The 16532-nt window shown below is 38.3% G+C and overlaps 1 protein-coding gene across 2 annotated transcripts in view; it reads left to right on the top strand.

Annotated features, from left to right (window-relative positions):
- LOC144204314 (alsin-like) overlaps nt 1-16532 on the top strand; it is a 40784-nt gene that overhangs the window by 21766 nt on the left and 2486 nt on the right. Inside the window, exons 1-38 of one of the 2 annotated variants that reach the window (XM_077728235.1) lie at nt 3742-3929; nt 4322-4458; nt 4934-5094; nt 5335-5559; nt 5652-5842; nt 6097-6129; nt 6216-6389; nt 6473-6579; nt 6672-6901; nt 6995-7067; nt 7252-7409; nt 7847-7985; nt 8095-8191; nt 8352-8429; nt 8605-8832; nt 9156-9324; nt 9442-9637; nt 9708-9773; nt 10211-10370; nt 10536-10667; nt 11103-11231; nt 12012-12082; nt 12262-12328; nt 12547-12725; nt 13151-13216; nt 13290-13388; nt 13469-13633; nt 14003-14114; nt 14180-14257; nt 14382-14518; nt 14889-15044; nt 15112-15226; nt 15302-15459; nt 15593-15691; nt 15778-15960; nt 16045-16090; nt 16195-16256; nt 16369-16518. In XM_077728235.1, coding sequence (XP_077584361.1) covers nt 4439-4458; nt 4934-5094; nt 5335-5559; nt 5652-5842; nt 6097-6129; nt 6216-6389; nt 6473-6579; nt 6672-6901; nt 6995-7067; nt 7252-7409; nt 7847-7985; nt 8095-8191; nt 8352-8429; nt 8605-8832; nt 9156-9324; nt 9442-9637; nt 9708-9773; nt 10211-10370; nt 10536-10667; nt 11103-11231; nt 12012-12082; nt 12262-12328; nt 12547-12725; nt 13151-13216; nt 13290-13388; nt 13469-13633; nt 14003-14114; nt 14180-14257; nt 14382-14518; nt 14889-15044; nt 15112-15226; nt 15302-15459; nt 15593-15691; nt 15778-15960; nt 16045-16090; nt 16195-16256; nt 16369-16518 — 4709 coding nt within the window. In that variant the 5' untranslated portion in view covers nt 3742-3929; nt 4322-4438. Of the gene's footprint in view, nt 1-3741; nt 3930-4321; nt 4459-4933; nt 5095-5334; nt 5560-5651; nt 5843-6096; nt 6130-6215; nt 6390-6472; nt 6580-6671; nt 6902-6994; nt 7068-7251; nt 7410-7846; nt 7986-8094; nt 8192-8351; nt 8430-8604; nt 8833-9155; nt 9325-9441; nt 9638-9707; nt 9774-10210; nt 10371-10535; nt 10668-11102; nt 11232-12011; nt 12083-12261; nt 12329-12546; nt 12726-13150; nt 13217-13289; nt 13389-13468; nt 13634-14002; nt 14115-14179; nt 14258-14381; nt 14519-14888; nt 15045-15111; nt 15227-15301; nt 15460-15592; nt 15692-15777; nt 15961-16044; nt 16091-16194; nt 16257-16368; nt 16519-16532 lie in introns of those variants that run through there. The other variant, XM_077728237.1, reaches the window with a different exon arrangement.

Raw genomic sequence — 16532 nt, forward strand, 5'->3', positions numbered from 1 at the left:
ACTCGCACACACACACAAAGTACTATGATCATCACCCTCGGTGGGAGGTTGACCTCAGCCAGATGGCCGTCGCTCTCTTTTTATGACACTGCTTTTTTTCCAAGTTTTTTCTTTTTTTTTTGCTGTGTCCACGCCTAGCTTTTCAAGAATGTGCAGCACATTTGAATACAGGAGCGTTACGTAGCGGTGTGAATGAGTCAATTAATTAAAAAAATCCAAATAGGTGGTGTATTAGTAAAATAAACTTATAAAGATGTCACATTTGTGCGAGGTCTATAACTACACTCTCTTAAGTACACCATTTTATTATGCAGTTCTTTGTGTTTACTCTCTTTCACTGCCATTGACAGCGATAGATGTAACTGGGTTGGCTGGTGTTGACTGATCATGGTTAAGTACCACGGACAGCGATAGACGTCCAATTTGGCAGATTGATGAATTTTCACTCTAACATTTTTCTGTGATCCCTTTTTTCTATCGACTTTCCTCATTAGCGTTACATAGGAACTGGACTCTGTCGAAAGGTCATGTCGTGATTCATTTTAAGCAATCTTATCTGCAGTTTTTTTTAAGCCTGGCCGGTTCACATGAGTGCATTTCCCACTGAAACCGCTCATGCTATTTGCATAGCTATTTTAACATGGACTTTTCTTCCGGATTTTTGCAACTAAAATACAATGGCCTTTCAGTTTTTAATGTGTTGTATACTGGCAACCTTCAAGGGATCTCATTTTGTACTTATGATTTACTGGATTTGGTTTACTTTAGGGTCCAGAAAAGAAAATTGCAAAGCGGGAAAGTGCCTGTTAAATTAAAAATAGTTTTTTTACTGCAACTTAGTTCATTCATGCCTTTTCTTTTCTACTTTCCTAACCTCACAATCTGCAACTTCCTCAATGAGTATCAATAGGTAGGATTGTTTCTAATACCGGTGTATAAATTATACGCAATTACACCAATGCCCATAAGAATTTTTCCAAAGCTCCTGACATGTGTTTTTAATGTTCTTAAAAGGCATGCCTGCACACATGTGCTCAACCTCCATTGCCAGATTGAAACCCTACTCCACCCATATTGTCTCAAAAACAGTCTCAATTTCTATTTTTTGCGCCTCAAGCAATAGATAAGAAATATTAAAGTTATAGTCTTATTCTTAACACTTTCATGCAAAAATAATACCCTTGCAGGCTACTCATTGGCTGCCATTGACATGGTTAAAATTAATGTGGTAAAGTATGCATCATATTTCATTTTAATGTCATAACTTACATTATTTTACCTTACACATACAAAGTATTGCTGCCTAATGTTGTAGTGGTTCACTCGCCTGACATCTGTGTTGCCAGACTTGGGCTCAATTCCCCCTGGTGGCAGTTTGGTTGTGAGTTTGATAGTGACATATTTTGTAATATTACACCTAAATATGTCGTATTTAATCATCCATCCGGTTTTCTGGTGAAATGCTGACTTCCTAGCAACTAGGATTGGAGGCCCATTGGTCATCAATGACAGACATGAGCACCCATGAGTGGTGTTTATTTATAAAATATTACAACATGACTATAGTAGTCTAAACTAGATTTGTAAACCCAAATAAGGGGGTGCAGTTCTAGATGAGGCCATCATCCATAAATGTAAAAAGCTCACATCTGGATTCTGTTTTTGTTCGCCCTCTTCTCACGCTATTATAGTTGATCAAACCACAGACTTAGATCCGCTGTGTTCTGTGGCATGGCATCATGTCAGGAAGTTTTCCTCATTGTGCACAAACTCACACACAAACACACACACACTGGACGCTCATTTTCAAATGCAAGCTACAAACACAGCAATCAACAAATTGTGAAATTAATTTTCCGTGAATCAAAAAGCATTTTTGCCTCCCTCATGACAGAATTTAAGGAGTGAAATGATTAGGAATGTCATGAATCTTTGTTGTGCAAGTGGTCAAGATGCCATGGTTTGTAATGCATTTCAGAAAAGAACTTTAGAAGTTCCTTTTTTTAAAAGTATTTTTCTTCTTCTGATAATGTTATGCTATTTGGTGGTGTTCAAAGCTTGTTTTGCAGATCAATTTCCAACCACATGCTACAGCTCAGAGTGCAGTATTGACTCTTACGTGTTCTCATTTGATTTCAAGTATCCTGTGGGTTTTGGCTTTGACTTCAATTGTCTGCTTTTAAATAATAAAAAAAGGAAGAGAGAGTCCAGTATAATTTAAATTCTTGGATTTGAACAAAAATGGTGGTGATTCATGGTTTTCTGCTCACTTTTGTGGTTAGGTTGAAGCCTTCTTTTTTTGAAGCCAGCCAAAATTGGAGCTCTTGACGTTTGAGGGTGTTTATTTTTTGTTTATAGTTACAGGAAAGACACCTCATTATGCACAGAGCTGTTTCATAATATTTTTGCCTAACTCAATCACAAGATGTGAATATCATTATTGATGATATTAGGGATGTATGATCACTTAATCAGAAAAATGGGCCTGATCATTTTTAGAGGACCTGGAATATGTAAATTATATTAGGTTCTTGTATTTATTATTCATTCAGCAATTTATCATTTGATTATCATACATTGTAATAGTGTTTTAGAGCAATTTCCCAATAGGATGACTGGATTTTTCTTTAGAAAACTCTGGTTGCCACAACAGTGAGACTAAACGAATCCGGGTGCAGCGTGTGAAAAGTCTACCTTCAAATTTGATTAAAACTGTGTTTTGCAATTTTGGTTTTACATAGAAAAGGCCTGCAGGTTTTGGCTCAGTGGAGTCCAATCCCATGTATCAAATTCAGTCAATTAATCCCTTAGTTGATGGTGGAGTTTCAGACTGACCAAGCTAAATATATCTCATAATAATATAGAATGTGCTCATCTGAGCAATTCTGTTTTAAAAGTTTTAAAAACCTATATAGGTCGGTGTCTTCAGGTTAAACACAAAAATGAACCAACGGGTAAAGGGAACGAAGCAACACCTTGGATATGGGTGTGGATAAAAAAAACCTGCTCTCCCAGACTGTCAGCTCTGAGTGACCTTCTAATTCCTCGTCACGTCAACAGCTCTTAAATTGACAGCACATTTCCGCTCACTGCTGGTGTAGTTCTCATGCAAACATTGTTATGCTTTTAATTCTCAAAGTCAAGTCAAAGTAAAGCTCACAATTGAATGCAGGTGCGAAAAAAATGGTTATACGTTTTTATTGAGTTATGTAAAATCAAAAAACAAACAACAACAACAACAACGACAAAACACCAATCATATCAAGGAAAAGGCTTGGTCAAGCCAAGGGTGATGTAAAAAGAAGTTATGTACTAATGTTATGCTCATAAATGTACAACTTTTTCCTCAAGAGATTACTTCAATCTCTTAATATTATGTACCCGGAGAAAACCCATGCAAGCCCGGGAAGAACATGCAAACTCCATACAATGAGGGGATCGAACTTTCAACACCAAAACTGTGAGGATGATGCTCTTACTACTCATCCACTAGCCCACCCTCATATTAAATTAGAATTAGAATTTTTAAATCTACAATATAGATTTATTCTTTGTCATATTTTAAATTGAATCCTGCTTTCAGAATTATTAAAGATTGCAAGGGACAACTAAACATACTTCCACTTCTTGTACTTTTTGAACTGACAATCTAAATTATGTACAAATAATTAAAGACATTTATAATGAGATGGGAAAGCACTGGGTCAAATTTGGTCCTCACGTGATGCCGTAGTAGCCTGTTGCTTCCGACAACAACACTGCTCAACTCAACTGTCAAAACTTCTACTTCGACTGAGCTGCACTGATTGACATTTACAAAATTCCCTCTATCCAACGACATTTTTTTTTCAACCAAAACCGTCACGCGATCTAATTCTTTTTTTCCATATTTAAATCTGCTGCAACGCTGTATCAAATTGGCTGTGATGGTAAGTTTTCTCCGAAGATTTAGCTTTGAATACTTGGCGATCTACCAGCTAAATGTTTTTTATTATCATTATTATTGTGTAACACAAAGCATTTGTCTTGATTTGTCTTGCAAAAGAACTTATGCAAGTAGACCAGTTAGCCTTGTTTGGTGGATTCTCATGTAACACATTGTTTTGATAGTAATTTGATTCTTTAAATCCTGCATGTGAAAAGTAAAAAAATGTACAGTATTTGCAGAAACATGCATCAACTTGATACATGTTAGTGATTAGTCCTAACATGCCATTTGTATTACCTGTACTTTTTTTTTTAAATCACACATTATGAAGATTGTAGTAAATTGGAATAATCTGCTTCTTTGATTGAGTGCACTTTGTATTTGTTCACACAGACAGAGAATGTTGCACCATAATGCTGACAAGACATGACATCAGATTTCCAAAAAGAAGCCACAACACTGCAGTGAAGATGTCTTCCTTGTACTTTGGAATGATTTGATGCTGAAGTGATGGAAAACAAAGAGCAGAGGTACAAATCGAAAGCTGTCGAGGAGTTTGGTTAATGGCGTGTGGATCTCATTATTTTTTTTTTATTCTTATATATTTATTTATTTAATAAATTTGACAAATGCAGTATATCCCCATCTCAGTAGTTTACAACTAGATATTTTCAATGGGATAGGCTCCAGCACCCCCAAGATCCTTGTTGAATTTTCTGAATAAACTAAGTCCCAGAAAAGGTCAGTTATTTTGATTTAGTTTTAGGGCAATACTAAATGGCAATGTAAGATGTTATTATTTTATCCATCTCCTGTACTTGTACTACTTGCATTTGGGTTAGAAGTTTAATTACGTGGGTGATGCATTGGTGATAGTGAATGTACACACAGCTGCACACATTTTATCAAACACAGGCCCAAAGGTTTAGAAATGTACTGCATTGTTTCAGTATTTACATGGGAAGTTAAAGTCTTGTGTTTTACTAATACTAAATAAATTTGTAGCCTTGCAGAAGAACGGGCCGCCACGCCTCCCAATCATGGACTGCTCTACCTTTGGAAGTCAGGGGCACCAAATGAGCCACTAAGCCCAGAAAGAGTGCTTCTGTCTCAGTGTGTCCTGCAGGTGGCTCTGGGAGAACATCATGGCCTCCTGCTGGCACAAGGTAAGAGGTCAAAGGTCACATATTTCAGATTGAACTCAAATGTAATTGTAAACTGTAGTTGGCTGTTTAGGAGTCTGTTCACTGAGTACTCCTCTAGTTTTGGTCTCAGTTAAGCATATTGTCAAAAAGAGTTACCCTCAAATTGTAACATATAATTTACATAACTAAGCGCCTGTGGTAAAAAAAGCCCCCCAAAATGTGGTAAATCAACTTTTGCTGACTATTTTGTCTTTTGTCCAGGTGGTCTTGTGTATTCTTTTGGAGAGTTACTTTGGAGGGGGCTTAGTGTACCGCCTGCAGCGCCATTTTTGGAGGTTTCCCTTCGTGGGACAACTGTGGTCCATGTGGCTTGTGGTGGTTTTCATTGTGGAGCCGTAAGCGAGCAGGGCATCGTTTACATGTGGGGGGAGAACACTGCTGGACAGTGTGGGCCAAATGAGGCCGACGAGGACTCAAACTTGACCGGTAAGTCTTCGTTATTCTTTTCGCCATTGCGAAAACATGACACTTTATATTGCATTTTTGAGGTTTTGCGTTTAAATAACAGTTTATGTTAGTTGCAGAACCCAGCCCACTTCCTGTGGTGGACGGCGAGGTGGTTCCTCCCGTCAATGTTCGAATTGTTGATCTAGCCTGTGGAAGGGAGCACAGTCTGGCGTTGTCATCTCAGAATGAGCTCTGGGCTTGGGGAAGTGGATGCCAGCTCGGACTTGTTACTAGCAACTTTCCTGTTTGGAAACCTCAAAAGGTGATGGAATACTAAATTATTTTTTATATATTTTATCCATTCGATCATCAATGCTACCAGTTCAAATGGATTAGACATCTACTCTTTATGAAGCCAGTATAAAAACAAATAGTCATCTTTATATTGTCTATCTACATCTGTTGCGGCACCTTTATACATTTAATTATTATTAGATTTAATTTGACAGTTAAAAGTGGCAACCTGAAGCAACTTAATATTTCCTAAATATATACACTTTGTTTTTTTTGGTTTAGGTGGAACACTTAGCAGGGAGGCATGTGATTCAGGTACACCATTTTTTCGACAATACATCCATTAAAATACTCCTAAAAATATAATAGATGAACAGTGCAATGGTTATCATTCCCAACAGATTGCTTGTGGGGCCTACCACAGCCTCGCCTTAGTCCATTGTTTACATCCACAAGACAACGGTACTCCTCAATCGTTAACGAGTCGGCCATCGATGAGAATCGAGCCTTTTTCTGCTGATGACTCACACTACTGTCCACTTGGAGTGGAACTTACAGAGAGCATGAATGCAAAGGTTAAAACTGATAAAGTACTTTCACTTTAAACAAACTATGCTTGGGGAGAGTATTTAACTCTTCATTGTTTCAATTCTTATAGACTTCAGCCAAGAGACGCTCCAGACAAAGAATGAGGCCAGCTGGCAGCAGTAATGGATCCGAAGCGGATCTGTGCCCACACTCCTGCAGCATATCTGGCAATAAAGAGTAACATATTTCAAAATCAAGCTTTTCATATCTTTCTCCCGCTGATTTTCACAGATTCTTCTTCTTCTTCTTTTTTTTTTTTTGTACCCAAGGAATGTTCTTCTGGCTGGCATTGAGCCTGATGAACACGCTGACCCTCTAACCCAGACGGACAACTGCACTCCATCGTACCCACTGCCAGCCTTGACAGATAAAAAGAAACCTGATTTGCCTAATGAGCTAGAGCTTCACAACCTCCTCCAGAAACTCTCTGGTCACTCATTAGCGATGCAACATAGCAGCAGGCTCGGAGATGCAGACTCGCTAAGCAGTCACACCTCAGGTTGGTGGTTAATTTACTAAAGAATGAAATGTCTTATGAGTGAAGTTTTTGTTGTAGGATCTCATTTCTCCAACTATATTTTTTTAAATCTAGATGACAGCTATGTTTCTTCAACTACTTCTAATGAACCACTTGATCCCAGTTGTGAAAATGAATTGTCATTTAGGTAAGATGTGACACTTTGTACACTTGGAGTATAAGCACATTAATGACCACAACTAGCCACTATGTTAATGTATTAATGTAGCTCTTTGACTCTATATGTATGTATGTTACTCTATGTATATCTGTGGTAAGATCAGTTATATTTTTTGTGATCTAAATATGTATTTTTTTTCCCAATTTAACAGTGACATAGTCCAGTCCTCTTCCATAATGACCCCGGAAGAGGTTTCACCATGGAAGAAAAAAATACTGCAAGTGCACAAGAGTATTAGTCTTACAGACATAAACCTGAGGGGGAAAAATGAAAACAGGAGACACTCCCTACCCGATTCCCCCATTCGTGGTAGGTATACTTAAAAGAACAACAAATACACACCGAAACCAATGAAAGTTTTTTAAATTTTTAATTTTTTACTTTTATTTGAATAGAGCTAACCATTGGCTCTGCTCATTTTTAAGTGTTTGCACATTAATTAGCTATTTAACTTATAAGATGTTTATGTAAGTAGTATTTTATCAGTGACAGTTAAAAGAGTGGGTGTTTGTCCTCGACCAATTGTGAGTGGGTGAAGTATTACAATACAGTACAGTACAGTACGATGGATTCCGTAAAATTAGCAGGAAAGGGAAAATGACGACATTGAAACTTTAGAGATTTTGCTTGGAATTTTGATTTTTTAAAAACATTTAAATCACATTACCCATGATATTCTATCAACCATTTTAGCCATAACAGATTTCAGTCTCCTCTAACTCGTGATGTTTTTTTTCTCCCTCTAGCAACTCCAAGGCGACAACAACATTGTGGAATCACGCAAACCTCTTTTGCAGAAGAGGGCTTTCCATCCTTGGAGACAGAGGTGTGGAGCTGGGGCCGAGGGTCTGAGGGACAACTGGGACACGGAGATCAGCTGGCCAGGTCCGATTAGTTGCACAGAAATACATTTCACAGCTGAATAAGAGCTCTTCTTTTTAAAATTAATGAGTCTGTCAGAGATGTGTTCATTTAACCTTGTGTGTGTTGCCAGACTTCAGCCTCTTTGTATTAAGTCTTTGACAGGCGAGGAAGTGATCAAAGTCTCTGCAGGATCACACCATTCGCTAGCTCTCACCGCTCAGTGCCAGGTAACCGTCACACTTGGAAGCTTAACTAATGCTTTCCCGTAACCCCAAACCTTAACCTTAGCTGTCACAGTGGCTTCTTCTGTTTTGCTTTACCTCACAAAAATGTTAAAGTCTTGAACATGCTGTACAAAATTGGAGACATAGCACTCCTGTATTACAGGTCTACTCATGGGGAAGCAATATGTGTGGACAACTTGGTCATGTCAATAGCCCTGTTACTGTCCCACAACAAACTAAGGTATGAATTATATTTTATTTTTTTTATAGCTTGGATTCATATGTAAAAGACTTTAACGTTGGTATTCTGTGTCATTTTTTTTAGTGGATGTTTAACTGTCAAAATGAATAGGATGTCTATCGCCATCAGTGGCAACCGATTGTAACTATTGTCTGTCTTCATTTGTCTTCCATAGTTATCTGAGGGTCTTCGGGCTTGGGATGTATCAGCAGGCCAGAGCCACTCCCTCCTATTGGCAGATGGAGACAGTGACCAGCCCGTTTTGCTATACTGTGGAAAGCAGCCTGAACCCAATTTGAAACCGAGCGAGACATCCAACCAGAACGTCAGATCGTGTCAGCAATCACCAAACAGGGCTGAAAGTTACACAGTCAGACCCCAACTGATACCTTTTAGCATTGAGGTGTGTGGTCCTATAAACATGTGTAAGTGTTGTCTGGAATGTAGAGTTTCCTGGCAGTAATTGGTTCTTGTGGGAAGAGGATATAATTCATTATGTTTACAAAAAAAGGCTTATTTTAAGTATAGAAGACTTGCATTAATGCAAGTGTACCCCAGAATTTATCCATGTTTTGGGTAATTTTACATATCATATTCATTTTTTTGATTAATTCTATTTAATTGGAAGTGCTGGAAAAGAAAAAAAAGGGTTTTTTTTTTAATGTTTACCAATTTCCTTACAGCTTGATAACTGTACTAATAATGTGATTGTTTCTATGTGCATAGATGGGTTACATCAATAGCGTGTGCAGTGGCGGTCACAGGTGTGCACTGCTGACCAATCACATTAGTGGTCACATTTCGGCCCTCCACAATTTGGCTTCACTTGAGAGGAAGTTTTTCTACTGGTTGAACAGCTTAAGAAAACTGCTCCTAATGCCCCTTTTTGTCAAAGGTATATATAACCAACATCCCAATTTAAACTTATATCACGCACCCTACTCAAATAGTACTTCATTTACAAATTTAAAGACAATATTGCAGTGTAATGTGTACGCATGTTTCCCAACAGAGAATGCACGTCCTTCTCTTGGCGACCCCTGCACGCATCTCTTCTTCTCTGTGTATAAATATTTTATTCGCCTGTGCAACCTCATTGGTCAACATTCGACGTCGCTCACCCATTTCCTGCACACTGGGCTACGTTGGAATGTCACGTCACTTCACCTGATTACACACATTCAGCATTTTCTGGACATCTTTACTGAGTAAGTCCTGATCGTAGATAACATTAACACTTCAGTGTTTTATTGTCTTGTATTTTCTCTTTCTATGTAGATATTGCAACACTTTAGGAGACTTTCAAGTCATGGGTGGGTTTCAGTTGCTTCATAAACTTTCACGGTAAGGTTCTTCTTTTATTACATTGGATGTTTTTAACTCTCAAGCCATTTAGTGGTTAAGCTTCATTTTTTTTCTGTTTACACCACATTAAATTTGAAAGCAGACATGGAAAATAGTGGCTAGAACGTGTTTATTTTTAGTCGTGTATTAAACTTAACTATTGTTATGATGTTTGAATGCGAGTTAACTCGACCTTTGAATATATAATATAAATATAGTGGTATATAGTGTTAATATTGGCCCGTTTTAGCAAGGAAGCACACTTTATTTTTTTAGTGAGCCCTCTTAAATAATTTGATATTCCGGATCTGCTCCTGGGCATTAAATACAGATACCTCTTGATTTATTTGAACCACAATATTGACATACTTTTCTGTTTATTCATTCATAAAAGATGCAAATGTATTATTATTCATGTCTCTGTCAATGTTTTTCAGTGAGCGTTTAGGTTCGAAACAAAGCAAACTTGCTAAACTTCCTCAACTGGACCCATCAGTCAGTGGTGATGTTGATCTGGGTTTCTTATTGTACTGGCCTATGCAGCAATTGCAGCAGTACAGTGGAGCACTACTTAAACTGGAAGCCTGTTATGACGTGGTGAGGCCGATGAATTCATCATCAAGTGTGTTTCTCTTTGTAAATATGATTTCCAGTCTGCTAAAAAAATGACTTAGTTAACATCTCAATTTCTCTGGTACCCATTCTGACATGTAAGCTGCTAGAAAATTGATGATGAACGTATCCTTCTTGAATTTCCATTAGCTTACAACAGAGTATCAGTCCCTTCATCAGAGCTGTATGCAGTATGAACAGCTTTCTGCAACACTGCTGAGGAGAAAAAAGGAAGCTGAAGCCACTCTCCTCTTTTGGAAGACTCATTCTGGGAAGAACACTGTGAGTATAACCTAATCCTTATTGTCTCCTGGATGCAATTGTTGTTATACAATGTCTCCTGGATGCAATTGTTTGTTGTTATACTTCTGTCAAAACTGAAGGTTAATGATAGTTTTAATTGAAAACCTCAAGCTTGTTTATGTCATTGTTACATCTAATTTAAAATCATTTTTTATGCTGTTCGTTCTGTCTTTGTAAATTGAAAGTGACAGCCTCATTTAACATAGTTTGTACTTAAAAGGGTGTGACTGTTAACTAACTTTACTTCAATGGTGTCTCATGCCTGAAGTGAAATGAATATTGTTGACTTTTTGAAGTCTTTTGCATTTGTTAATTTATCAACACACACAGACGCAGTCAATGACATGGGACCGTGAGAATCAGCTGAAGTAAAACATTATAACATGCTCATTGTCGCCTGACTTTGTCTTTTAGGAGGGTCTGCGTCTCCCACAGCGACGAGTCTTATGTGAAAGCAGCAACAAAACCCTCACTTTACAGGGCGCTGGCCGCTTCTCCAACCACTGGTTCATCCTGTTCAATGATGCGCTGGTTCACGTGCAGGTATATTCATAAACAGTTATTGTTCATGGCATAACACATTAATGACAAACAAAGCCTGAGAAACCTGTACACCGGAGCCTAATTAGCAGCCATTTGTTTCCCTATATTTGAACAAGGAAATGTATTCACAGTACTGGAGAAGAATAACTCCATTTTTAACTCCTACTATAACCTCAGTCACACACATTTATGCAATCCAATGTATCCGTGACATTGTCTTTTCACCCACTCAGCGCGCCGCTCCTCCTAAGAGCCTCGTAAGTATTATGTGATGCAGTTAATCAAGCTCTGTGCAAAGCGGCATGGGTGGGCTGGTCTGTGTGCAGTGCTAATACTATTTATTAACATTTATTCTTAAAACAGGATGGTATGAAATAAGTAATATACATATAATATTGAACCAAATTAAATCAATATTTTGTATTCATGCATGTGACATTAAAACTACACATCAACAACCACCCTTCTTTTGAAATGGCTTTAATGTTCTTTATGAATTTACATTTTATACGTCCTGGATTGAGATTGTCACCTTTATAAGAGTGTTTTTGTATTAGAGGTGACTGTTTGTATTACTTTTAGAATTTGTTGTACTTAAACTTACCACTGCATTGTGGCTGGCAAACGTCATTATTTAAGTTGTCTGATTCCCGGAGTGGGCTTTCCTTGGTCTTGTGTATTTCTCCCTTTTTTTCTTTTTACTTTAAATTACTATTATTACAAGGAGGAATGAGAATGATTGTATAAACCCTGAAAAAGAAGCCATATGTCTCTTTCCAGTTCTCCACTCATCACCTCTACCCTGTTAACCTTTTGTGGGTGAAGCCACTTCCTGATAATGACACTGGAAGGTAAGTTTGTATTTATAGGCTTCTGTATTTGGTTTTGTATACCGTATTTTTACTCGTATTAAACATGTATGGCCAGTTTAATGGTGGCCTATGTTTAGCATGGCTGAATTTTAAGTTTATTCTCTATGTTTAAGTTTATTAAGATTCCGAGCAATAATTTGTTATTCATTTTTCTCCAGCTATGCCATCAAAATGTCATGTCCAGAAGAGACATTCATACTTGTGGCTTCAACTCCACAAGAGAAGGTTGGTGGGATGGTTAAAAAATTTAGATGTTTGCCAGTCTCATATATTTTATACTGCTATGTTTACAAATCAAGTTGTGATAATTTAAATGTGATATTCTGTCCATGTCAAAAAAGGCTCATTCACTCTTAAAAAAAACAAAAAACAAACATTTGTCTCATATGACTTTATGTCACTCAACAAATGTTTTTTTTCTTGCTTTTGCACTCACTGTGTAGAACAAGTGGCTGCATTTTCTCAATCAAGAGGTGGACCGGGTGCTGAGTGGTGGAGGTCAGGGGTCATCGCCAGGAATAACAGCTATGTCTCGCACGGCGTCTTATACTTTCACGGCAGAGGGTCGATTCAAAGATGCGCAGTATACTGGAAGCTGGCTGGCTGGACGAGTTCATGGCAGGTCAGACAATCGAGTGCCTCATTACCACCAACCTCAAAGATGTCCTTGAACAAGGGTTTTGTCCTCAAACTGCCTCGAATCATTGCCTATCATTGACAACGATAAGCGTCCAATTTATTTGAACAGGCAGGACTTTCTACTTGAGACCCTAAATTGTCAGTTTAACAACTACAGTCCTCTCAGTACACAAAAAATGCTTGTCTAAAGCCCTAGGTATCAAATTTGATATGTACTGTAGACACAATAACACAAGGTGATTCTACACTTATATCATGGGTTGCCAGATAAAGTGGCTATCCGAATAAAAGCATAACTATAATGTGGTCTGTGACAAAGATGAGTTATCTTGAGTGTGATTACCAAATCTTCTCCGGGTTTGTTGACTGATTGAATTGCAAACCCAAATATGATTTGTGCAATTACAGTGGAACACTGAGATGGCCAGATGGACGTACCTACACTGGGAATTTTAATAATGGACTGGAGGATGGGTAAGTTTGCTTAGGGACTAATATGGAATGTACTACTTCGGATTTTTCTCAGTTTGACATTTTGTCCCTCCAGCTATGGAGAATGTATGATACCTGACAAACTGCTGAATAAAGCAGGTTGCTACCAGGGACACTGGAGACATGGCAAGATACACGGCTTTGGCATATATAGGTTAGTTTGTTATCAAAAAGGTATGAATGTTAAAAAAAATATGTTAAGTATCCTTTTTTTGCAATATGTGACTTTATCAGGTATGCTACTGGTGAGGTATATGAGGGCTGTTTCAATGAAGGCCAGCGCCACGGCTATGGCATGCTGCGCTCTGGGAAAAAGGACAAGAATTCTTCAAACGTCTTCATTGGCCAGTGGTTCTGCGATAAGAGGGCTGGATATGGCGTCTGTGATGACATCACCAGGTCTGATGTGCAGATAACTATCTGTCTAGACAGTATTACAAAATCACGGAGATGGAAGTCTTTCTGATTCATTTATATATAAATTATATATAATACTAAAAATATACAATACTATATATACAATACTAAAAAACTAAAATGTTATTATTATATAAGTATGATTTTAAGCTCTGGGAAAAAAATGCTGTTATTAAATTTAAAATCAAGCGATAAACACTACAATTTGGTGTTTACTGTGGAGCCAAAAAAGGCTGGAACTTTTTACCAATGTAATAAAACCAAGAGTGATGTAGGCAACATGTTTTGTTCTTAGTAAATGACACTTTTATTGTTGTATTGAGGCTCACTCACTGTTTTTCAATCTTCCAGGGGTGAAAAGTACATGGGAATGTGGCTGGATGATGAGAGGCACGGGAATGCTGTGGTCGTCACTCAGTACGGCGTGTACTACGAAGGCAATTTCCGGGAAAACAAGATGAGTGTAAGTGTCACATTGGATTACTTTAATCAATGTTGCATTCTGATTATGCACTTGTATTCTCTCAGGGCCCTGGTTTGTTGGTATCAGATGATGACACAGCCTTCCACGGAGAGCTTTCTGAAGACTGGACTATCAACGGGAAGGTACAAGATACATCTCTTTTGTCAAAAATTCTCAACACGTGGGTGTGATTTTTGATAGGGTCTTGTCATTATATTAGTAGATGTGTGACTGGTATCATTATAATTATACTTGTCTGTCTCTCAGGGTATTTTGTCTCTAGCAAATGGGGACACTATAGATGGCCACTTCAGTGGGGAGTGGGGCGGATGCCTGAAATTGGATGGAATTTACACCAGACTGACTGGTGATGAAATGGATGACAAGGAGAGAAAGAACTTTTTGTGAGTGGTTTGTGCACGGTATTAGTAGTCATTCTCCACAGAGGATAAAGAATATATTTCTCAGTATTGTTTTATCACTAAACAACATGTGTTGCACCACCAGTTATGTTCAAATATTACTTGAAGCATTAATGTAATATTCATAAGCCAAACATTGGCATTTTGCCTTGTTGGTGAATCATGTGGTGTTTTATGTTGTATTTTTTTCTTCATTTTTTTTAATACTTACCATGTAGTAGTTATATTTGATCCCTGTTTAGTTCAACAGTAAACTTTGTATGACTTTAAACAGCTAAAAGTTCATTTTTGTAGAATTGTTTACTATCTGTTAAACAGCCACATTGTTTTTGTTTAATGTTTTCACAAGCAGCAAGTTGGGTCAATACGTGGTGGCCGCAGAAGACAGGTGGAATTGTGTTTTTGACGAATGCTGGCGGCGACTGGGTTGCGAGGTCGCCGGCAGAGGAGAGCAGACTACAGCCTGGGAGAACATTGCAATTTCCATTGCAAGCGCACGTCGACACAGGTTGATACAAAACACAACTTTATATGTGGCTTGGGTGTTTATTTATTCATTTTGACTGTGTGAATAGCCCAGACCTCAGCCGGTCTCAGAGCAAAGTTCTTGAGTGCTTGGAGTGTATTCCTCATCACGCGGATTCAGTCACGAGTACAAGTTATGACAACATACGAAAATATCTCACCAAGGTATTTGAATAATGTCAATACACAAGAATTTCTGTATGTACTTTTGGTTTAGAGCTGTTTATTTTAACATTATAGGCATGCGAGACCCCAATCCACCCTCTAGGTTGGCTGGTGGAGACTCTGGTGACCGTCTATAGGATGACCTACTTGGGTGTGGAGTCAAATCATAGACTGCTTAGGGAGGCTGTGAAGGAGATCCATGCTTACATCCATCACCTCTACTCTATTGTCAGGTAACTCTGCTTTATATTTAAATCTTTTTCAATGTAATATTCAATTCAGCAAACCCAAAATTACAAAAAGAATAAATGTACGCATTAACACAATACATTTGTTGACCAAGGTTTTCATACTTTTGTTCTTTAGGTTCCTTTTTTCTGGTTTGCCAGGTGATGGCAGCATCTTACCAGATACTCCTGTTTCTCCATGTAGAATCAGATATAGCTCCTATTCTGATGAGCCAAGGTAGGTGATCAAAAAAAAGTCCCACCTATTGTTGCTGGGATGCTCCAAGATTGTGAACGTATTGACTTTTGTCACTCCTCCCTCAGCTTTGTCTCAGTTGTAAGCAGCTCTGCTTTGCTTCTCCCACTTCTGCTCCCTCAACTTTATCAACCTCTGTTCATGTTGTACTGCCTCCATGATGAACAGCAAGAGACGCAGTACTGGGAGCGTATCTTACGGCTCAACAAGCAGCCCGACCAGGCCCTGCTCAGCTTCCTGGGTGTTCGGGAGTGAGTCCTCAAAACATCATCACATAGGGCATTTCTACAAACTCATGTATACTATAATTTTTTTGCTTCCTTTATCATTTTCAGAAAGTTCTGGCCCATGTGGATGTCTGTTCTAGGGGAGAAAAAACAGGTTTTCATATATAAACATAAAGATTTTTCCATATTTGTGATATTTCATTATCTTATTGGAGAACCTTTTAAGTTGATGTCCTGTTGTATTACTGCTTTCGACAGATTGTATCCACCAGTAAAGACGTCACTTTTGGAGGCGCCGTTGAAACACTCCAACAAATCAGGTCAGTTGCATTGGCCTTGTAAATGTTACAAATATGTTGCCACTTCAGTCTCATCTTTTTAAACCAAACTTAAGGCTCACTGCCACCTTCATGTCCCCGATTACTTTCACAGCACCACGTTCACTCCGTCAGACAAACTTCTGGTCCTCCAGAATACCTTTGAGGAATTGACCCAGGAAATAAAACCCACGCAAGATGGCGATTTCCTTTGGTGCATGGACGACCTGCTTCCTCTCTTCCTCTACATTGTGTTGAGAGCGAGGTGCACGCACACAA

Source organism: Stigmatopora nigra, chromosome 11, assembly GCF_051989575.1.
Source record: "Stigmatopora nigra isolate UIUO_SnigA chromosome 11, RoL_Snig_1.1, whole genome shotgun sequence".
In the NCBI taxonomy this organism is placed as follows: Eukaryota; Metazoa; Chordata; class Actinopteri; order Syngnathiformes; family Syngnathidae; genus Stigmatopora; species Stigmatopora nigra.